Here is a 24,955-nt window from a genome sequence, read left to right on the forward strand (position 1 = left end):
AAGACAGCTGGAAATTGCCCCTGCAGGCCTAATTTGTGCACCTTCCCCCAAGCCACAGTAGTAAAATCCTCAGAACGCTTCCATTTTGTGCAGACACGAGGTCTTGTTTACACTCCTTAAGTTGAGCCAGCTTCTACTTCTTACTCTTCTTGCTAGCACCTGTAGCACATCAAAGAATCATAGACACATTAAGGTTGGAAAAGATCTCCAAGGTCATCTAGTCCAACTGTCAATCCATCAGCACTATGCACACTAAATCATGTCACTCAGTGACACATCTACATGTTTCTTGAACAATGCCAGGGACTGTGACTTTGCCATTTCCTTGGGCAGCTAACGTTTGACTACTTTTTTTGAGAACAAATTTTTCCTCATTCCAACTTGAACCTTCACTGGTGCAGTCTGAGACAATTACCTCTCATCCTATCGCTGTTGCCTGGGAGAAGAGGCCTAGTCCCATCATCACAAGCTCTCTTCAATTAGTTGCAGAGAGCAATAAGTTCTGCCTTGATCCTCCTCTTCTCCAGACTGAACAATCCCAGTTCCCTCAGCTGCTCCCCCGAAGACTTGTGTTCCAGACCTGTCACAGCTTCATTGCTCTTTGGACAAACATCAGGGTGTCAGTGACTTTCTTGTAGCGAGAGCTTCAAAACTGAACTCAGTACTCATTCCACAGGAAGAAGGACAACCCGTTTGCTCATTTAGTTTTTAGATACATTTGCTTCCTCTTTCCAGACAGGAATACCTCCATCCCCTGCTGGTCCCACTGCCTCCATCCACACACAGCCCACCCCGCACGCTCAGCGCTCCCTCACTACCCGCTGCCCGCCTGTAACTATTGGCCGAACGCCCTCCCTCCCCGAAGCGGCCCTCCCGAGCAGAGGGGGAGTGTCGAGGGCGGTGCGCTCCAGCAGCCCAGCCCAGCGCGACGACGACGGCGGCGGCGGCGGCGGGGGAATGGGCTGCTGCGGGGAGGAGAGGAGCCGGGCGGGCAGAGGAGCGGGCGGGCGGCTCGGGCGCAGCCAGCGGCCGGGCATGGGTTCCCCGGGCGGTCGCAGCAGCCCCAGCGCCCGCGGCAGCCTGCAGGTGAGGGCTGGGGCGGAGGGAGGGGAGGCGCCGCGTCCTGCCTCCCGAGCCCGACTTTGCACGCAGCAGCAAAATTCGGATATGTATTAGGGGCGCATATATATATATATAGGTTTTGGGGGTATTCTATTCGTTCTCATTCTTATTTTATTTTCCCTGTCGTTTCTGATCTCCACAGATCAGAGCCACCGTTAAAAGTTTTGTTGCCGACGCGCGTTGTAGCGTGTAACTGCGAAGACGGGAAAGGGTGGTGAAAAATAATAATTATTATTATTTAAAAAAAAAAAACAAAAACGGGGGAAGGAGGAAAAGTCCCCCATGGAGACGACGACACCCGAAGTTACTTCGGGAGTCCTTTTCCCTTCGCGGAGGGCTGAGAACGCGCTTGCCAACCAATGCCGGCAACTTCCAGCGCGCTGCCCGCTCCGCGGCTCCGCTGCACGGGTCGCGATGTGAGCTGGTGCCCGGCGGAGCTTAGAGCTTGGGGGCGGCCGCGGGCCGTGGTTGGGCTTCGGCTGCAGGGAGCCGGGCATGCGGAAAGAGCGAAGCTTTGGGCCGCTGGAGGGGGCGGAGGGGAGCGACGGACTTGTTTCGTGTTCCTGCCGTGGAAAGGGGAGTTTGCAAGAAAGTGTTTGAGGGTCTACTCGGGGTGGAAGGGAGAGTGCTGCTGGTGGGAAGGGGGAGAAGCTCAGTGGGATGGGGAGGGCGAGAAGAGGGTTCATTCCGATGTCTCATCGGGAGTACTGCAGGGTGGGGGTATTGATGCCCTTGGGTCATTCCTGGCAAGGAGTGTGTGCCCTGGGGGGTGCAGCTGGTGTTGCCTAGAGGGTACAGATGGTGATGTCCTGGAGTAGCTGCAGTACTGGGGTGGAGGAGGGGAGAGGGGGAAAAAGAGGGGGGAGATGTAATAGCTTCTGGTTGCAGATGCTGCACTCCCAGCTCACAGTGGCTGTAGGGGAGGTGGCGGGCAGGGGGTAGCTGCTTCCTGCTTCTCCTCCTTCTCTAACACCACTCTCCCCCCACACTCCTGTGCTTCTCTCTCCCCAGCACTTGTTCCTGTTCCTGCTCTTCGTTGGACCTTTCAACTGCTTTGCCAGTTACAGCCGTGCCACCGAACTCTTCTACAGCCTCAATGAGGGGCTGCCTCCCGGCGTGCTCATTGGCAGCCTAGCCCGTGACCTGCGGCTGCCCATCACTGGGGGGCAGCGCCCTGCAGCTCCCCAGCCTCCCCTCTCCTTCACCCTGGCTTCTCGTGGCTTGGGAGGACAGTATGTGCATCTGGACAACCGCTCTGGAGAGCTACACACTTCTGCTTTGGAGATTGACCGGGAGGCTCTGTGCATGGAGAGCGGTGGGGCCTCTGTCCCTGGAGAGGCAGATGCTGTATTTTTGTCCTCCTCCTCGTCCTCACCTGACTCATGTCTGCTTCTGCTGGATGTGCTGGTACTGCCACAGGAGTACTTCCGCCTGGTGAAGGTCAAAATTGCTATCCGCGATGTCAATGACAATGCTCCCCACTTCCCTATGCCCCACATCCACCTTTCGGTGCCTGAGAATGCACCTGTGAACACCCGCCTGGCTATTGAGCACCCTGCCCTTGACCCTGACGTGGGCACCAATGGTGTCCAGACCTACCGTCTGCGAGATAACTATGGTGTATTCACCCTGGATGTGGAGGAGAATGAAAGTGGAGAGCGGACCCCCTACCTGATTGTCATGGGGGCTCTGGACAGGGAGACACGAGAGGAATATGTCACAGTCATTGTTGCTGAGGATGGGGGCACTCCTCCACTTGTGGGTAGTGCTACCCTTACTATTGGCATCAGTGACATCAATGACAACTGCCCCCAGTTCAGTGACTCACAGCTCAACATCACTCTTGATGGGAATTCCAGCCTGGGAACACACGTGACCACTGTCCATGCAGTAGACCTGGACCTTGGATCCAATGCACAAATCACCTATTCCTACAGCCAGAAGGTCCCTCAGCCATCCAGAGACTTGTTCCATCTAGACGAAAGTACAGGAGTGATCACACTATCCAGTAAGGTTGATGGGAACACTCCAAGGCATCACAGGCTGATCATACTGGGCAATGGTCCTGGTTGTATCCCTGCTGTTATCACGGTGCTAGTGACCATCATCAAAGTCATGATGAGGCCACCTGAAGTTGTCCCTCGTTTCATAGCTAATGAAGTGGAAGGAGTGGTATACTTAAAGGAACTGGAGCCCATCAACACACCAATAGCATTTTTTACCATCAAAGACCCTGATGAAAAATATAAAGTCAATTGCTATTTGGATGGTGATGGACCTTTCAGGCTTTCACCATACAAGCCATACAACAATGAATACTTGTTAGAGACCACAAAACCTTTAGACTATGAGACACAGCAGCTATATGAAATCTCTGTAGTTGCATGGAACTCTGAAGGATTTAATGTAAACAAAGTAATAAAAATACAAGTTTTGGATGACAATGACAACTCACCAGTTTTCTCTCAACAGCTGATAGAATTATCGATTGAAGAAAATAATGCTCCCAATGCTTTCTTGACCAAACTGCATGCTACGGATGCTGACAGTGGAGAAAGAGGGGAAGTGTCCTATTTTTTAGGGCCCGATGCTCCTTCCTATTTTTCTTTAGATAAAACCACAGGAGTTCTTACAGTTGCCACTCAATTGGATAGAGAAGAAAAAGAGAAATACAGATATACTGTGAAAGCAGTAGATTCTGGATTCCCTCCAAGAGAATCAATAGCAACTGTCACCATCACTGTACTGGATAAAAATGATAATAGTCCAAGATTTATCAATAAGGATTTCAGCTTTTTCGTGCCAGAAAACTTTCCAGGTTTTGGTGAAATTGGAGTTATAAGTGTAACAGATGCTGATGCAGGACAAAATGGATGGGTTGCTCTTTCAGTTCTGAATGGAAGTGATATTTTCGTTATAGATACTGGAAAAGGAGTTTTGAGAGCTAAAGTCTCTCTCGATAGGGAGCAGCAAAGCTCCTATGTTCTATGGATTGAAGCAGTTGATGGTGGTGATCCTGCCTTGTCGTCTACTGCAAAAATAACAATCCTTCTCTTAGACATAAATGACAACCCCCCTTTGGTTTTGTTTCCTCAGTCTAATATGTCTTATTTGTTGGTTCTTCCTTCTACCCTTCCTGGCTCTCCCATCACTGAGGTCTATGCTGTTGATAAGGACACTGGCATGAATGCAGTCATAGCATACAGCATCATAGGAAGAAGAGGCCCCCGACCAGAGTCGTTTAGGATTGACCCTAAAACTGGTAATATAACCTTGGAAGAGTCACTCATGCAAAATGACTATGGTCTGTATCGCCTGCTTGTGAAAGTTAGTGATCATGGCTATCCAGAACCACTCCATTCCACTGTCATGGTGAATCTTTTTGTCAATGATACTGTTAGCAATGAGAGCTACATTGAAAGCTTGTTAAGAAAGGAGCCTGATATCAATATAGAAGAGAAGCAGCCACAAGTATCTGTAGAACCTACACATAAAAAAATGGAGTCAGCATCCTGCATGCCTACTTTAGTAGCTCTGTCAATAATAAGCTTGGGTTCGATCACTTTAGTAACTGGGATGGGCATTTACATCTGTCTAAGAAAAGGGAAAAAGCACCACAGAGCAGATGAAAACTTGGAAGTACAAATCCCATTAAATGGAAGAATTAACCTGCACATGTTGGAGAAGAAACCAGTGGAGATTTCTAACATTTGATGTTTCCTTGTGGATAATCCAAATCAATATCTGAGAAACCTTGGACAACTCTGAAACAGCTAGCCATGGGCTATATTGACAGGTTGCAGTGAAGGACCGCTAATTTATAACTTAATATAATTGTAGATAGCTGTTTACAGTTTTTTAAACTCAAGTTCAATGTACAGCTTTTTTATGAAACCTTAGTACTAACAGCTAGCACCATGTCTATAAAAGCATAGACATCATTTGCAGCTTTCATTAATCAGTATGATCAGTGACCGTAAAAAAAAAATTAAATTAAATTTAAAAAAAAAAAAAAAAAAAAAAAGGGGAAGAAGGTAAGAATTCTTTAAGGTTAAAAATCTTTTTAACCACAAGAGGGCATCAGATGCTCCAGAGCAGGGAACTGTCTAAGAGATAAATATAGAATATTTTAAATATATTGGTTTTTTTGCATAAAATACACATCGGCATACAGACAATTACATACACAAAAAGAGAAATGTCTGTCCTGATGTATGGATAAATAAAATAATAAGAATATTAAAATGCACTATTAAAAATAATAATAGTAATAATGATAAACAAATAAACATTAAAAAAAAACGAACAAAACAGAATGTTTATTACCTCACAAGTAAAGCTTACACAGTAGGATAGAAAAGGCATTAACAAGAAGTGCAATTCCTGTTGAGAAAGAATGCAAGATACTGTAATGAGAATCGGAACTGCTGTGACATTCCATCTTTCATTTGCTCCAGATTTCACCCACATTGTCATTTGTTCCAGCAGTATGCTGGTCATTTTTATGAAAAATTATATTTAATGTTTCCTACAGGAAATAAAGACAAAAGCCCATGCTCATCCTCATAAACATGCCAGATGCAGGGAAGCAAGGGAATGGCTGAATTTTTCATTATCACAGAAGTAACACTTTTTGTACTTTGAGCAATGTCGGTAGTACTCCATCAGTTTGGTTGTGCAATAGATTTTTCATGTGATATTTCTGAATCCGATCTGCCGGACAAAAACAAAAAAATCTCTTCATATTCTAGAGAATTATAGACTTAGTTTGTACTGACTGTTGCTCCTTTCTGGATTGGTATTTCATGTGAAAGATCTTATTTCTGACTTTTGGCTCCATTCCTGGCTCCTTTTCATTGGCTTTGGTTTTGGATTAGATCCAAAATCTGACTTGTCAGACTGGTGGCATATTTTCTCGATAATTTATTCTTTGCTGTAGCCTCTGCAGCAAAGGAGCAGGTTTATCAGTGATGTCTCACTTTCACTTAGTTTTAAGAGCTGAAAATTATCTTTTGTATGATGATTACATCAGATTCCTGTGTGAACAAGATAAATTAGTGTTATGCTTAAAACTGATTATTTTGATTTCTGGCATCATATGTCTGTAATGTACCAAAAGTGTTTATATGTCTGCAAATTAAAGCTATATATTTTCTTAATAATTTATTTTCTCTCTCTGTCTTATATTGCTTAACACTGTTTTTGCTACAAGAAATACATATTTCACAGATGCTTAGTTGCTGGCTATGTTATAGCTCATTTTATTTCCCAGAATTAGTGCACTTTGATTCATTGAGGATCTGTGCCATGCTTTTTGGTACTGCTAGCAAACAATTTTATTTCAGCTGATGTAAGTTGGGCAGCAGTTGATACCTGCCTTAATAGTACAGAGTGCAATTGGAGGTAGGTTTTTTTGCTTTCTTACTGTGAATGCCACATTGCTTCACCTTGGGCCTAATGAAACCTTCTTATTGATGGTGATTCTATTTAGTCTATGTAAGCGTGTTAAGATAATGCTCAGACTTTGCCATTCCACCTATTAGAAATAGATATTCTTTTTTCAATTTAGAGTATTTTCTGTTTATGCACAGTTTGATAGCTGTGTTTCATGAAAAAATAATTCAAGCTGTCAAAGGTTTGTGGATAATCACTTTTTTTCATTCATTTTAGTATTATGAAAGTATGAGAATGCTACATATTCCTAAAATTCATTTCTCACAGAGAGGCACTGATTATTTCTGAAGAAAAATTGAATTAATTCTTTGGACCTAGCTTCTGTATTACATATACTGAGTGTGAGGGAAACTGGATCTTCTGCATTTTTTCTTCATTAAGGTGACTATGTAAGTGATAAAAGGAGAACAGGATTCTTTTCATTACTCTTTTATTATTTGAATTAGAAGTCCGATATCTTTTTCAAGATGAAAAAACAGGAAGAAACCCAGGCGTTATGAAATACAGTAAAACCTGATCCTGTAACGTGTTCCTGTGACTCTAGGCAGATATCTTCATTCCAATTTCACAAAAACAGACATACACCTCTTTAATTAAACTCACTGAGTTTAAATGTTCTGCTCTTGTTGCTTTTCTTTGGTTTGTTTCATTCAGGCATGTTATTAATGAGTAATAAAATGTAATGGTATGAGCCTGTAAAAACTAAAGTACTGCTTGCAGAGCAATTTTCTGCCATAGCTTTCCACTCATTTAAAGAAAACCAGTTTGAAATCACACCTGCAGCCATACTAGCACCACTACTTGTAAAAATGCCTTTAACCAGAATAATACTTAATAGAGTAAGAGTATATTTCTCTCTTTCTGTGAGTAGGAGTAGCCTTTAGGTAAGAAATGCCACTGAAGGTTGTGGTAAAAATATGCATAGTGAGCTGGGTTTTTTTGTTTGTTTGTTTTTGTTTGTTTGTTTTAAAAAAGAACAAAACACAAAACCAGACAGCTGGCAGCAGCAAGCAGTAAGTATGCCATTTGAAGCCTAACAATGCTCAAAAATCAGACATCTTAAATTCATAGCACCTGGGTTTTTTGTTTTTTTGGTTTTTTTTTCCCTCCAGAAAATGTACTTATTCTTTCCCAGTGGAAAAATGCTTGATAACAGCTATACAGCAGACATTTCTGTGACCTTGCTGTTTCCAAAGTATCCCTTACAGAATTTCCTTTCACACAAGTAAATAAATAAATAAATGAGTATAACTAAAGTAAATTAGACTCAAGTATAAAAGGCCTATTTTATTACCACATTGTGGCAGTGCACTTGCCAAAATAGATGCAGATCTTGTCAACACTGGTAGCTGAGCTGGCACAAAAATAAATGTCTCATTCATTTATAATATCCATTGAACAATCTTGCAGCAAGTGGGTGCTCTTAGTTCATTTTAATGAAAAAATGAGATTGTCCTAAACTTTATATTGCCATACAAGTTCATTAGAATTAATGAATTAAAAATATATTAAAAAAATAAAGAAGAAAATGGGCAAAGAGCCCAGTGTCAGTGGACAGAGAAAATCAGATCGGTCTTCCTATTTTCTGTTGCTTTTTTTTTTTTTTATTTGAAAGATCTAGGATTCCCATTACTCTTTGAAGTTACTGTTTGATTCAAAATTAACCTAACACCTGGCTGAATATCAATAAGGGATGAGACCTGAAAATGTGGAAAGGGAATTGAAGCATTTTGCTTTTTCCTGTGTCAAAACTCAGGAAACAATTTATCTTATGGCCTTTTAAGTCTATTTTTAAAGTACCCAGGTTCAAACAAAACTGCACTAGCGTCCATTGAGAACAATATAAAATCTGTCATGATCTTAATGGAGTGTCTGATGAGAGGCTACAGTATTAGAACAGAAATTGGCCTCCAGGAAGGCAATGGCAGATCCATGGTTGCTGACTGGGATTTCACTGTAATTTTTCTATTCCAGCTGCTATTTGGGGAAGGTTTCATTAAAATACTCAAACACATGAAGAGAATAATCCATGGGAATTTCTCCCCCTGATTGAAAGTAATGAACTATGAGGGAGCAGTGACCTGCATCACAAAATTATCTTGCGGTTTGTCATGAGTAGAGATAAATAGCATCTCTGCCACAAAGAAATCAGCAGATGAATGTACAGAGTGTTTCCTTTCACTGTGCAAGTGTATTATCAGAGACATGCAGAAAGCTGACTGCTACCTTTCCTGTACTGCATTTGTCACCAGCTACTTGCAGTCATTGATTTCTATGTACGTCCCTTCTCACTCAAATAAAATACAGTGAAAAAGAAAGCAAAACTATTAATCGTGAAGTATCAGCTAGCTGTAATACAAAACTTTAATTTAGACAACTCTCCTAAAGTGGTGAGGTTTGAGGAGATAAGAGCATCCATCTTTCTTACAAAAATAATTTGATTTTAAAGGAGCTAGTAAAATTCTAAAATAAAGAATCTAGTAAAATTTTAAATTGAAATAAAGGCATTTAGCCCCACAATTTCCCACGTAGTACAGTGCTATTTTTTTTTTTTTTTTTTAATATGAGTAATAATTACTGAGGCAGAAAAAAAGTTGCAGGAATTAGATTTATATTCTATTCTAATAGTGTGAGAAATATCCTGAAGGAACTCTTTGAAGCCACTGCCTATTAGTTCTTAACAGGTAATTCAGAGCTATGAAACAATTTGCAATGTGACATAATTTACAGTTTTATTAGTTAAAGTATTTGTAAAATATGCATTCAGTTTTACTATTTCCTTTTCAGTCTCTGTACTAAGTGAAGCAGCAGATAAGAAGATAAGACTGCCATCTGCATTCTGATATAGAAAGATTAAAAATTTTTAATTCACAAATAAATATGAAGTTGAAGAGCTCTGTTTTTCACATTACAGACGAGAAAAACACTTTGATTCTTACCAGCACAGATTGATAGGCTGTGTACATAGTCCAACATGCTGTATGCTAATCTTTCAGTGTTTTCAGCTCTATTTTCATTCTAGTTTCATCAGAAATGAATTTTAAATGCCAAATATCAACTCCTAAATATTTCTGGAAACAGCATACTTTGGACAGATGCTTAGAAAACATTTTGAATGAAGAAATTGTGAATCATTTATGATGCATTCAGTCATTCATTCCACAGCTTGGGAAAACAAATATATGGTTACTGTTAGAGCTGCAGTTTTTCTTGTTGCTAACTAATGCTGCTAGTAAGCAGTAAGTATTTAAGTCAAATACATTTATAGAACATGTGAACTGTGTAAAATTGAGATCTCTTGCATCCTAAGCATGTAGTTAGATTTTTTTCTCCTTCCTGCAGCCCTCACAAGGAAAATTCCGTGTTCTGTCCTTCTGTCTCTTTTGTCTTATTTTCCATTTTCTGAGTTTTAGCTAAATTTAATCTTAAGAGCAAGTGAGCGAGGTAAGAACACTGTGCAGAATAGGAGCAAAGACAGTTACAGCTTGATTCCACTACCTGTGTGTCAGCATCTTGTGGCGCTTGAGATGCCTTTAGGTGTTCCATCTGTCCTCCAGCTGCCAGTCTGGGAGAGTGCAGCTTTTCCACCAATGGTCTGTCATGACTGCAAGCCCAGTGTGGATGCTCTGGATATTTTAGAAAGAGTCCACTCAGTCCTTGCATGTGTTGAAGTGAGTTTTTGACGAGATTCAGCTCCATGTTTACACAACTACAGAGAAATATCTACAGGCAGCTATCAACCTTAAGCTTCCATTATTGTCTGTGAAAGTCTCATCAACACTGTCAACAGAACTTGAAGGTTCTTCAACTTGCTGTAAAGTAGATATTCAACTCAAAATTTAGTTATTTTGAAAATTAATGTCAAGTGCTATCTTTCCAGATAACACTTGACCATCTCAAATTTCTGCACAGGACTATCAGGAACACTTGTGCTTTTTTGGTATGGTAGATAGATGCCAAGTGTGTAAAGTTAACACCTAAAACAATGTAAGAAAATTATAGATTGGTGTGTTTATACCACTACTATACATATTGAGTACATCAACCTCTAGGCTTTGCTGAACAGAGCTTGACAGACTACAAAAGGAACTTAAAACATATGTTATAAGGAGACTGAAAAAGAAAAAGACTTATCGTATCTAACTGTTATGTTCTGAAGCCTAAATAAATTTGTACTATGCTACGCACTGGATTTTTACCACTGCACAAACTTTACAGTTTACTCAAGCTAAGATTTAACTTCTGTGTTTCAGTGGAAGAACATAAATCTAGGTCATTAATTGAGATACAGACTGCAGTGTTAGGCACTTCCTCTACCCCTATAATTCATGGAGAGAAACTGTTGTCTCAGAGCTGCATCAGAGCTGCCACAGAGCTGAGGAGAAAGTCATTTCCTCTCAGTGTAGGTGCTTAAAGTTCATATGATTTGTCTTTCAAACATATTTTTAAAAGCAGTGGAATTCTATCCGCATGGCCTTCACTGTTTAAAATGTTGTCATGACTTTGTACTTTTTTTTTCTTTTTTCTTACCAAATTATTCAGTGCAAGACACTCCCATAGAATACAATAAAGCATACCTCCCATTTATATAGTAAAGCATTTGTTAGAACACACTCAAACAAAATGAGAAATTTCATCTTTCAGAGTTCTCTGTGTGTCGAGGGGGAATGTTAAAAGCACCTGTTGGTAAGGACATTTTCCATTCTTCTTTTCAAGACTGAGCTATCATGTTTAAATCAGAGTCTCAAATGTCAAAATTCTCCTAGACTGAAGTGGCACCACCATGCATCAAATACTAGACTGGGTGTTCTTGGTCTTCAATTGGGGCTACAAGCACTTTCAAAGCTTGCCTTTAAACAACCACAGACAGGGAGAGAGAGACAGAAAAAAAGAAATAAATTAGGAGGAAAGAAAGCTGAAGTAGTTGGCTAATTAGATACTGCTCCAGCTCACACCCAGTTTACCTCATGGTTTATATAGAAGCAGGTGACAAAGATTGACCAATCACATAAAGACTGTGTTAAAGTGAAGTGATTTGACATAGGTCACATGAAGTCTTATTTATGGGATTGAGAACTCAAAGCCAATTCTAGTGCTCTTTCCTCCAAGATCAGCAGCTTCTGATGCTAATAAATAAATAAATAAATGAGAAAGTGAGAGAGAAGCTCTGAAATTCTTACTTTGTAGATCTTCCTCAGAGGTGTTTGTCTCTATATTTCAGGATTTATAGACACATTAAATTCAATCTCATTTTCATTATACCTACTGTAATCTCGTTAAAATTGCATTCTCAAGATTGTTCTGTGGTAGAAGTTGGTCATTCTCTGCCTAAGGCTCTGTTTTATGAAGAATGTGTTTATAAAGCATCTGACTAGTAATCTGGGTACAAAGCAGGACTACATTTCAGAATGTGTTTTACTTGAAGACAGACTGAAATAGAAAAGAGCAAAACAGAACAAGTGTAAGTAAATGCAATGAAAATGAAAAGATCCTTCTCAAGGATTGCATGTGGAAAACAAATAGATGCAGTCAGAAATAATACAAGGAATTATTCTGTGTCTACTGGATTTACTATGTATAATCAGCTGTGCTAGCAGTCCCCTTTCTTAACCTATTAGTATGAGAGCTTGTCACAGAGCATCTGGATTTCCTAATGCAAAGTGGTAGCATAACATATATTAAAAACTGATTCTCATTCTCAGCAGGTCAGAGTTGTACATGGAAATAAGGGCTTTGAGTAGAATATCTCTGAACTGTCTGTTTCATTATGATAACAGGATTTCTTTCTGTGGTAATTTTCTGTAATGTTATTATGTTAGATGAATTCATTTTTGCTAACTAAGGACAAAAAGATCTTATTAGAAACATTTGTATCTTCTCAGCCAAAATAAAAGCTGATACTGTGACATAATGTTTCCCCAGGAATAAAAAATGCTGTTAATGAAATGAGATTTTTTTTTTCCCCAACAATACACACATACCAGACATGCTTTGGTGCTCACTTTCTTAAAATACAAAATGATAATATATCCTTTATTTTCATATTTATAAACAGAATAAACATTTCATTCCAAGAGTAAGAAGAGGGTTTTAATAAAATGCTGTGTTAGTGTAGGGTAGGTCCTGTAGATGCTTTCTACTCAAGTGTCTTCAAATATCTCACTTGCATATCTATATAAAAGTCCTCTACATGTTTTGAGTTTTACTTTGTTTTGTTTTTCCCTCTTTATAAATCATAAGACAAAAGCAAAGGTCACACAATTGTCTTGTTCCCTTTTATTTGTTCTCATTTACCAGGTTAACTGCAAGTAAATTAAAAACACAAGAATGCTCATCTCTAATTGGCTTTTCTTTGAATTTGAATCGAGTTTTCAGAAATATCATGTGTGAGCTTATGCATCTAAATTGTAAATACATGAACATCTGAAAATGCAGTAAAGCAAGAAAGCATGAAGGAAAACTAAAAGTTTCAGTCCTAACTATTCAACATAACTAATATGTTAAGCTCCTCAAGAATGGTTATCACTGTGTTTTTGTAAGGAGTACAATTCAGTACCCTTAACTGTATGTACTTAGGAACTCACATCCTCAGAAGCTTTGCTGCTCTCCTTTCAGGAACTGAATAGTTTCGAATCTCACTAATGTAAACCCAGTTTTAAAGTGTGTAAGTGTATATTTGTTCCTATTAAGCTATCATAACAGTGGAAGACTGTGTGGAAAAAATAGACCTGGGGTTGTTGGTCAGCGCTCAGCTGAAAATGAGCCAGTAGTGTGCCCAGGTGGCCAAGAAGGCCAACAGCATTCTGGCTTGCATCAGAAATAATGTTGCCAGCAGAAGCAGAGAAATGATCATCTTTCTGTACTCAGCATTGGTGAGGCCACACCTCAAGTACCGTGTTCATTTTTGGGGCCCTCACTACAAAGAAAGACATTGAGTTCCTGGATCATGTTCAGAGGGGAGCAACAAATCTGGTGAGAGGTCTGGAACACAAGTTTATAAGGAGAAGCTGAGGGAATGGGTATTATTTAATCTAGAGGAGATGCAAGGGAGACCTTGTAGCTCTCTTCAACTACCTGAAAGGAGATTGTGGAGAGATGGGGGTCAGCCACTTCTCCAGGTAACTAGCAATAGAGCTAAAGGGAATGGCCTCAAGTTGTGCCAGGGGAGGTTCAGTTTGGGTATTAGGAAAATTTCTTCTCTGGAAGAGTGGTCAGGCACTAGAACCGGCTACCCAGGGAGGTGGTTGAGTCACTATCCTTGGAGGTGTTCAAGATTATGTACTGAGGAACATAGTTTAGTGAGGAAATATTGATGGTAAGTGCACAGTTGGACTGGACAACCTTGTAGGTCTTTTCCAGCCCTGATGATTCTATGATCATTTTGTATGCAAAAATCAAATGGATCATTATTGTCCATCCCCATTATAAATGCTCTGAGGACATAAAAATGAAATGCATGAGAGTAAGGAATATGTTTTAACTGTACTTTTACTATAGTCAGGGATTATGAAGGGCTTGGAGAACATGCTCTACGAGGAGTGACTGAAGGAACTGGGCTGTTTAGACTGGGGAAAAGGAAGCTGATGGGAGACCTTATTGCTTTCTTCCAATAACAGAAAGGTGCTTACAGCAAGAGAGGGGTTGGTCTCTTCTCACTGGTGACAGGTGACAGGATGAGGGGAAATGGCCTCAAGTTGCGGCAGGGTAAGTTGGATATCAGGAAACACTTTTTTACAAAAAGGGTTTTTAAGCACTGGAATAGGCTCCCCAGGGAGGTGGTTGAGTCACCAACCCTGGATGTGTTTAAAAACCATTTGGATGTGATGCTCAGGGACATGATTTAGTGAAAGGTTGTTAGGGTAATATGGTTAGGTTGTGGTTGGATTTGATGCTCTTTAAGGTCTTTTCCAGCCTGAGAAATTCTATGATTCTAAATGCTAAAGTAAATTACATTTTCTATTACCCTTGATGTTAAGTCTGAATAAGCATCTTTAAAACAATAATTATATTTGATATAACACATAGAACAAATATCTCAATGAATAATACTTCGAACACTTAATACTTATTTTAAATTTTCACTCAAAATATAATGAAATTTAAAACTAATGAAGACTGAGTTTTAAATTTCATAAACATCCAGGAATATCAATTTACAATTCATTCCTAGCTTGTGTTCATCCAATTTAAGCTTCAGGCATCTATATAAACAAGTTGGGAGTAGATACATCCAAGATTTCTTCTCCAGTCAAGGGACTGGACCAGAAGTATTCTTCTTATCCAGATTTTATATGGCTTATGACCTAGTTCACTCCAGAAATGCAATAAGCAGGATTCCTACAAAAATACCTCAGTGAATGCTACAAATTAAATATAATGAATCTAGAACCTATTGTAGAGTGGTTATCATTTTTTTCCTCCTCAAATTACAGTACATGGGAAACAGTCCTAAAGAACTGTGGAGTATAAAACCTTTATATGAACTAACACAACTTCCTCTTATTTTCTGAATGTGGATGGTTTGTTTTTGCATTTGTGTTTTACTTTAATATAGTAAGTATGGATGAAAAATTCTTTGAAGTTATTGGAATGCACACATTTAACAAACCTGAGGTTTACCTATATTTTGTTGTTTGTAAAAATATGAAAACCCACTTAGTTCTTAAAAAAAAAAAAAAAAGACTTAAATACAGCAGGCATATAGGAAGCAGAAAGAATCTCCTTCCTATTCTGTCTTCACTGGTCTGCAGGTAATAGTTTGCTGAGAGCAAGTATGTAGTTGCTTGTTGGAAGTTGCCCAAGTGATAAGAAATTGAAATGACAAAAACAGTATGTGAAAATGTGCTGGTGTAAAAAAAGTCCTTCTAGCCTAATAAAAATACAGAGTACTAATAAGATTTTTGAATGTTAGAGATGTCAAAGAGATCACAGTGTCTTATAACATCATTACCTCTTCAGCAAGTACCAGAAGGTCATAGGCAAATTCAGATGATCCTCTTTACTTTGAAGGTAAAGGCTATTTAGAAATAATTTACTTGAACTCAGGGTACTTTTAAATTGGGTGTTCTACAAGATGACCTGAGTAAAAAAAAAAAAAGAAAATTGATGTATAAAATCTATCTTCACAAGACATGCAATTCTTACAAACTGTTTTCAGTTAATGGTTGAAAATAAGCTACTGTGAAATTGAAAACTTTGTAAAAGTTTTATGAGTTTTGTTCACTTTTCATCAACTTTGGAAAACTGAAAAATAGAAAGGGGAACATAGTAAAAACTTAGAATGTCTGGAAGGCATTAAAAATAATAATGTAAATTGTAAGATCCATTTGAACACATCCCTTAATAAACTCATGCATTAGGCTAAATTTCTTTGGGCTTTGGACACATAATTACTTCCTAAGGTAGCGTTAAGAGCCTTTAAGAATTAGATGCCCTCGTCTCTAAAAGGGAAGAATGAGGAGAATTTTTTTTTTTTTTAAAAGAAAAAATAATAAATATATGAAAAGATAGCAAGGAATTAGAAGGAATTTGATGCAGCTGGTAGCAGTGGCACAGGTTGTTGCACTAGAAAGAAATTAACAATTAAAGGAGTAGTGGTAATGGATGATTTGTTTAAATTGCAGATTAACTACATGAATGCTGATTATATACGAGTATTCAGCAAGGCTAAATAGGATGACCAAATACCTGCATGCCCAATATCTATAAAATATAGATGAAATAAAGAGAAAAGCTGATTTAGAACTAAGATGGTCATGAGTTTAAAGATAGTATATAACAATTAATGACAGCAAAAAAAAGATACTGTGGAAAATTCATATTGTGAACCGAGCTTAAATGAACTCCTTTATTAAATCACAAGTTTTGCAAACTCAAGATGTAACAGTCAATCTGGTGTTAGATATTTGTCTTTGAATCGAATTGCAGACTTCAGAAGTTAGCCTTGTGGTTTTTTTTAAAGCAATTTTAGTCATTTCTGAAGTTGCTGAAGACATGTTACTAAAAAGTTCTCAGTAGAAAAAAAACATTTAATGAAGATTCTTTACAGAAGAGCTTTGTGGGTAAAATCTTTCATTTTATTTAGTATTTTTGATGTGTGAACTGATAATTATAAAATTGTTTATGGTGCAAATACTGGAACTGCAAGATAAGGAAGGAGAAAGATACAGTTTCACAGGCAAGGTATGGATTTCACATTAATTTTTGCACTTACATATGGTCATATATGTGTGAAATATTTTCTGTACATTCTCTTTGCCATTGTTAAATATGAAATACTCATTTCTGAGTAAAAACAGAATTCCGGATTAAATAATATATGAATGAAATTTTATTAAATTTTAATTTAATTTTATATCTGTACTAAGAAGACCTGAATTAGTAAGAAAGTGAACAAATTGAGTATATTTTTTTCTCTATCACTATTGAGTATTATATTGGATCTCAGTGTCTGTATTTGATCAGATTAATCCAAACTAACAGATTAAGTGTTAAATTAAGCCTACACGTGTTTAGTACAATTATAAAATTGTAACTTTATTGTAACTAAAATAGTTACAATAAAAACTAAAAATAAATATTTTAGTTTATTGTAACTAAAATAGTATACCTCACAGTTCTATAGAACTGAGTTAGAAGGCTTGTAATAGTGTCTAATATGAACTTTGAATTATACAAATCACAATAAAACCTATGGAATTTTAAAAAATGTGTTATATTTTCAAATATACACTCATTCTTATATTTACTAACCGGACATTTTTCTATTACTATAATATAATATAAACAGATCAATATTTAAGGTCAATATTAAAGTAGAAGCAGCATCATGAAGAATGTTCCACAGGGTGAGATAGAAAAAGAATTAAGGACATTTTTTTTCTAAATATGTGAAGTAAGTTTTGCCCATAATTAGTCTCTATATATAGAACTACCAAAAAATATTAAATCAATTACAAAGTTATTAATATATTTTCACTCATTATCAATGTACCCAATATGTTACTTCTCTTAGGAAAATGTTCTTTTTCTGTCTCCTACACCAGTCAGACAATGGAAAATACAATACAGTGGGGTATAGTGAACATTAATATTTATGCATATGTAGATGTTCATGCATATGTATGTGTGGCACATGTGAAAATGATACAACATGAATTCTAAATGGGAGACACACATTTCAACTTTGCAATTAAGTATTACGTTAACTTTACTTTTGCCTCTTGTACAACTGAGCCCCCTATTACTGACCAGTATTTCCATAGCTTTTCCTGAACAACCTGGCTATACAGTTTCATCTCTTGATTAAGGTGAGGTAAGTCACTGTTAGAAATTCTTGGAAGAACCTCAAACAAAACAAAAAAAAAAAAAAAAAAAAAAAAGGAGGATCCTAGAGAAAGGATTTTGTCCTATCATTCAGATGATCACACTGGGTACAGGGTTTGCTCTGTAGATATGGTGAACTGCTGTATTATGACTGGGGAAGGAGATACTGGAAATAAAACTTCTACTTGGCTGCTATCAAACTGGACATTTGATAGCATTCAATAGTCCTGTGGGATCTTAGTAATTACTGGGCAGAGGACTGCTGTTAAGAGGGGCACACTAAGCAGAGCGACTGAACCACTACTATAAAACTGGCTAGAAATAACTCAGAAGTATTGGATATAGTATCAAGCTATTGCTCTTGTGAGACTGTCACTCCTACCCAACACTACTGTCAATAGTTTTATACTGGCCTTATCCTTGTCACTTTAGTTTTCCAGAAACATTTTGACCCCCAAAGCTTTCAAATGAAATAAATGGCTTAAGATGTAATAAAATTCTGATCGTGATCATACTATCAGTAAGATAAATCAGTTTTAAATCGACATGTAACACAAACTTTTTAAAGTTCAGTTATTAAAACAATGAATTTTGATATTTAATAAACTTAATCTAGAAGTCCAACTTATAATTATTTTCGTGTCAGTCAGCACCACCTTCTCATCTACACTGTAACAAACAGTTTGCTTCATTTCGTCCTGCAGGTCACCACTGAGGCTTTAATTTCCCTAGCAGACACAGTGAGAATGCAAGGAAGTAAATCAACCACTCTAATATGGAAAATGAATGTGCCATTATGGGTATCAGGATACTCTGTGATATACTAGAAATACTACGTATTCTAGAACTATCTAGATTATGACAGTTTTCTCATTCATTATTATTTTGGCTTTGCTAGAAATTGGCTGATGCAAAATAAGACAGAATAAACAAGACCCTTCTCTCACCAAAATCAAAGAGCTTATCCTTTGGTATGCTTAATAGGTGCTCTCCTATTATTATGAAAGAAGTCAGTTGTCAGAAGCAAATATGGAGGAAGGATGAGACAGGACAGTTCACAAAAAACTGATAGAAACAAAATTTTCCCAGATTCTAGGGTGTGAGACCACACTTGGAGTACTTTGTCCAGGTAATTGCTTACATGAAAGATATATAGCCATATTGGAGGACGTGCAACAAAGTGCTACTGGTATGACTAAGGGGTTGGAGCATCTCTCCTGTGTGAGAAGGCTGAAAAAGATGGGCTTGTTCAGCCTGAAGAAGAAAAAGATCAAAGGGGAACTTTGGGAACTCAGGGAAAGGTAAGGAAATTACTGATGTCATTTACCTGGACTTGAGCAAGGCATTCAACACTGTCCCCCACCACATCCTTATCCCCAAATTGAAGGGATGTGGATTTGATGGGTGGACCACTTGATAGATAAGAAATTGGTTGAAAGGCTGCAGACAGAGTGGTCATCAATGGCTCTATATCCAGGTGGAGGCCAGTAATGAGCGGCATCCCCCAGGGGTCTGTCTTGGGACCAGTGCTCTTTAACATCTTTATCAATGACATCGATGTAGGAATCCAGTGCACCCTCAGCAAGTTTGCTGAGGACACCAAGCTGAGCGGTGCGATTGACACAGTGGAAGGAAGGGATGCTATTCAGAGGGACCTCAACAGGCTAGAAAGGTGGGCCAGGGTGAACCTGATGAGGTTCCACAAAGCAAAGTGCAAGGTTTTGCACTTGGGCTGGAGGAATCCCAGGCATCCATACAGACTGGAAGGAGCAGCCTTGCAGAGAAGGACCTGGGGGTTTTCATATAGAATTGTAAGCATGTGGACATTAATGTCTTAGACATTTAATTTTCAAAAGTAACTTAAGCAATTAGAAGACCAGGCTGGACTGAACTGTGCTTAAGCTTCAGTTCCCAAGGGTCATACTTCTGAATTTACTCAAATATCTCAAATTACAGCTGAATGTTCATTGGTGTTTTAGAAAGAATAAGAGGTATAAAAGAATAAGAATGCACCATAATAACAACTAATAATAAATACTATTATAGTTATTTTGCATAGGATGTATCAATGTATCAATGAGATCTTTTTGAAAATATTGTTACCCATTCTTCTATGATGAGAGTACAGCATTAATGCATGAGGGAAGAGCAACTGATGTCATCTACCTGAACTTGTGCAAGGACCTGGGGGTCCTGGTGGATGAAAAACTTAACATGAGCCAACAGTGTGCCCTTGCAGCTCGGAAAGCAAATGGTATCCTGGGCTTCATCAGAAGAGGGGTGGCCAGCAGGAACAGGGAGGTGATTGTCCCTCTCTACTCTGCCCTTGTGAGGCCCCATCTGGAGTACTGTGTCCAGGTCTGGAGTCCCCAGCACAAGAAAGACAGAGAGCTGTTGGGGAGGGTCCAGAGGAGAGCCACTAGGATGATCAGGGGACTGGAGCACCTCCCCTATGAAGACAGGCTGAGGGAGCTGGGCTTGTTCAGCCTGGAGAAAAGAAGGCTGCGGGGTGACCTCATTGCAGCCTTTCAGTACCTAAAGGGAGGCTGCAAATAGGAAGGGAATCAACTTTTTGAAAGTTTGAAAGTCATGGGGATTGTTTGCCTTAGAGTATGTTAGAGACCAGTGCTTGTTGTTGGCTACTTTTTCTTCTGCCAGTTGCCCTACACCTTATTATCTTGCTTTGCTACAGCTGGTAACATTCAGATAACAGTCATGGCCACACACCTGTGCTAGCAGACACCCAAAACATCACTGCTGTTCCTGTCCTGCTGTACTTGGCAAGCTGGGACTCCAGGCTGAATTCAAATCAGGGGGACTATAATCTGTCCATGTGAAATCATGTACATACCAAAGCAACAGTAGCCAGAGATAAACCTACTTCAGAGCAAGTACACTCCAAAGCATCCAAGGCCATGGAGAATTCCATGATGTAGCAGGTATACCTTGCAGTGTCCAGTGTCCATATTCCATGTCAGAATATGAAGCTTCAGTGGCTATGGTAAAGGCCATGACACAGCAGATGCCTAATGTGAACTCTGAAGGGACTGTGGCCAGTGGAAAAGGGTTAAACAACTATCAGGAAGGAATTCTTTACCATAAGTGTCACTGATCAATGGAACCAGAGAAATTGCCTAGAGAGACAGGGAAATCACCATCCATGGAGATATACAAAAGCTGTCTGGGTGTGGTCCTGTGTTTGTGACTCTAGGTACCCTGCTTGAGAAGGGGTTTTGGAGCAGATGAACTCCAAGGTCTTTTCCAATCTCAGCTCTTCTGCCACTCCTGGATTCTGTAACAACAAAAGCTTGTAAATGTAGTTTTTAGTAGTTTCAGTAGTTTTTAGTAGCATTTTTTTAATTAATGTAAGCTTTCTTTTCACTTAAACATAAATTTATTTGTGAAGGAAATCTAGACACAGTGTTTACCTGTAGTCACATGCCTGCTAGGAAAAGTTTGAAAGCAGTCATACTGTTAAAGTAAATGCAGTTAATCCACAAGATGTTGTTGGAAAAGTCCTTTCAAAGTAAAAATTCATGTGATCAAAGATTATTGGCTAGGGGCAAAAATGCTAGAAATCAGGAAAGATATATTTAGAAAGAGGGGCCAAAGAACGGTCAGTCAGTTCTATGTCTATGATAATAACAACTATACAGCAGTTTGATTTGAAATCCTAAAACCAAGAAAACATTTTTAAAAAGTGGTTTGGATTGGCCCATAATTAAAATGCAACCTTCTAGAAACATATTCCAAACCAACAAGAAATATTTCAGTGCATGTCAAAAATTTAAGTTTTGGTTTCCTTCGAAAAACAGTGAAACTACTTATGAAATTGCAGATGTTATCATTTTCTTTTTCATTATTTATCTTATTTAATTCTATCTCTCTCTCTGTGGGAAACCTTACTTATATTCTTTCCTTGCAATAAATTATTTACATTCATATTGAAAGAAAATGCACCAATGCTACTACGTTATTTAGGGTAGCTGGATGATTTGAATCACTTTTACTGCTGTTGCTTTGAATTAACCACTAAAAATTTAGTAGAATTGAGATGTCTTATCTGCCAGGTAAGAAGAGTAATCATTAGGCTCTTTCTCTGCTCGTCTGTATATTCTTTTGTCTAATGACAGTAGAAGTTCTTAATTTGTTGCTGTTTCTTATATTTCTTTGTGGAAGGTTAAAAAAGGAATATATGTATAGTTGTGGTAATACAGATCTGAATACTAATGAATTTTTCTAAAGGAAGAAATAATGAAAACATTAGCGAAAAGAAGATTAAAAGAACAGAATAAAAGAAACTGAGTTAATAAAAGCTCAATAACCTCCATGGTAATAGCCAGACTTTACATCAAGTAAGGTTTCTTGTGTAATAAGCAAATCCCACACAAAATGAAGAGGCAGTAAGAAGAAATCCCATTGTACAAATATTGTGAAACAATTCACCAAATGTTCCATGTCCAAGAGCTCTTCGTAAGAAACAGCATAATACTGCGTGAGAAAAAAATATGTAGAGAAGCACTGAAGAAGAATTGTAGTTTCTTAGCCTCATCATCTTCTTCAGTGTGGGGTAGGAAGCAGCTCTACTGTATAATCATTTGCCTTTTAAGAGATTAGCTGAGTGACTCGTAAGCTGGTAGATGTATGTATTAAAAATTTTCATTACTTTATTAGCTACCACAATCAAAAATGTGTATGCTCCAAATCCTCATAAACTCTTTCACTCCTTAAATTTTTTTTGCATCCTGAAATCTTCTTTTAGATCTGAAAAAAAAAAACCTAAATCAATGCTTTAGTTCCTAGGGGTTAACTAGAGAGCTTTCAGAGAAGGAGTTTTTCCACATGAAAACTGTCAATTGATGTGAATTTAGCTCATATCATTTGCCAAGTAGCTCTCTGTGGACCAGGAGACAGGTCAAGTATGCCTGAAAACTATTTTTTTTTTTTAAGAGTTATTTCATTTCTAAGTCTGAAGAACTTTTTTCTTTGTTTTTACTTCATCTTTCCTTTTCTGCAGTGAATTGTAATCAAAATCAGTATGGTATGCTGTTTTATCAAAGACAGGTTGCAGGCACAAGAGCAATTTTCAGATAATTGTATGAGAAATAAAAGAATTGTGAGGTTCTTCAAACCATTTTCAGAACTATTTATTTCTTAGTTATATAGCTAATAAATCTGATCCTATATAAGCTTTTCCATGTGACATTATTGTCTTCTTCAGAGGCTGTGTACATCATAGGTGTTTTACCCTGATGTTTCATACATCCTGTCAGTGGATTTAAAATAGACCATGATAGTTAATGAATCATGATATTTCACCTCATCAAGTCACTATTTGCAACACAACTCTCAGCTGCCGAAGTTTGATAGCTTTTTACTGATATCATAGAAGTTAAATGTCATTATCTATGAATAGTTAACCTTGCATCTCTAAATTCAAACTTACTATGTAAAAACATTTGTGTTTGATGACTTTTGTCTACAGTATTTCCAAAAGCAAGAAGGTGACTTTACTGATGCAAAAGCTTCCTAAAAACAATTTAAAATGTCAACATCTACAGAGCCCTAGATTATGATATGTTCAAAATGAAGAAGAAATATACACGCACGGTCCAGTTCATCCACAGGAGATCTTTAAAATATAGGTTAGATATCAAATCTTCTATCAGTTTCTACTTGTTTTGGTGAGAATTTAGAGTCACTAACTCAGTACAATATATCTACAGTTTGAGCTGAATTGTATTCCCCAAATCCCTTTGATTTTTCAGCATTTTTAGATATTCTGATGTCGCAGAAGGTAAATACCAGTTCTTATGTAAGACCCACTGGGCTTTGCAAATGAAGACAATTCTTAAATTCCAAACGGAGTCCCTAAACCCAAAGGAATTTTCAATCTGACTTTCATATACTAGGAAGGAGGAACAAGGCCCTCTCAAAACTTTAGAATTACTTTCTGACACTGTGGTGAAGTTAGCAGAAGTCTCTCATGTAACACTGAAATCGTTAAGGTATTTGCTCTGGAAGCTTTTCTCCTCAGTATGAATTCCCCATATATATGAGATTTGCCCAGAGAGGTGGTAGATGCTCCATCTTTGGAGACATTAAAGGTCAGGCTGGACATGGCTTTGAGCAACTTGTTCTAGCAGTAGGTTTCCCTGTTTGTTGCAGGGAAATTGGATCATATGACCTTTAAGAGTCTAACAATTCTATGATTTTAAGATATGTGCCACTTTTTCAATAGCATCCACTGCTCAACTTCAGACTAAAGGAAAGATTAAACGCACTTATTTTCAAACCAAAAGCATGTTTTTGGTGAAAAGCTGTTGTGTAAACCAAAGAAAATGATTCTGAGTTTTTGTTTGATCAGTGATACCTTAAGTTGCCTAAGATCAATCAAAAGTACTTGAACTGTACTTTTCTCCACATTTGAATAGAAACAGAAACAATGTGTATTGAGCTGCAGATATTCGCCCTTACCTAAATTCTATGGGAGTTAAAAATTGAACTTTTTTATGCGTCATGAAAACAACATACAGTACCCATTTTTCCTTCACTATAGAATAAATCTGTTAAAAAAGGGTTTTCAAGTTTTTAGAGCATTCTGGGAAAGGGAGAGAGAAGGTGAAAAGAAAGGTGTAGTGTGATAATTAAGGAAGTTGCTTAGAAATTAGAAGGCTATGCTCAGTTCCCTCATCTATCTCAAAGTCCTGGAATCCATATCTACAATTGCTACAGAAATCTTTAATTTGAAGTCTGTTCATTTCCATTCCTTTGCTTCAAGCTGAATGCCTATGCAGTCAGGATTAATAGACTGAGAAAATTAACTCTCAGCCATTTATGAATTTGAATTTTAAACACTATGTTGGTCTACTATTAAACAAAGCAAAAAATCTTACCTGCCATAGCACTTGTTGAGAACTGCAGAGAAGAAAATAAGATTTATTTTACAAGTGAAAATAAGAATCTGGAATAGGATCAAATTTTCAAATTTTTGTTGTTGTTAAATGCTTTACAAATGACAGAGAAGGACAAAGTATTTGAGATACTCTTTTAA

At 38.0% G+C, this 24,955-nt stretch overlaps 1 protein-coding gene across 1 annotated transcript; it reads left to right on the top strand.

Annotated features, from left to right (window-relative positions):
* The first annotated feature begins 934 nt into the window (after positions 1-934).
* On the top strand, positions 935-5,146 carry PCDH20 (protocadherin 20). The gene is made up of 2 exons (XM_048949620.1): positions 935-1,086; positions 2,134-5,146. The coding sequence occupies exons 1-2, from the start codon at positions 958-960 to the stop codon at positions 4,834-4,836; spliced, it is 2,832 nt and encodes a 943-aa protein (XP_048805577.1). The 5' UTR covers positions 935-957; the 3' UTR covers positions 4,837-5,146.
* Positions 5,147-24,955: the final 19,809 nt, after the last annotated feature.

Source organism: Lagopus muta, chromosome 1, assembly GCF_023343835.1.
Source record: "Lagopus muta isolate bLagMut1 chromosome 1, bLagMut1 primary, whole genome shotgun sequence".
NCBI classification, from domain to species: Eukaryota; Metazoa; Chordata; class Aves; order Galliformes; family Phasianidae; genus Lagopus; species Lagopus muta.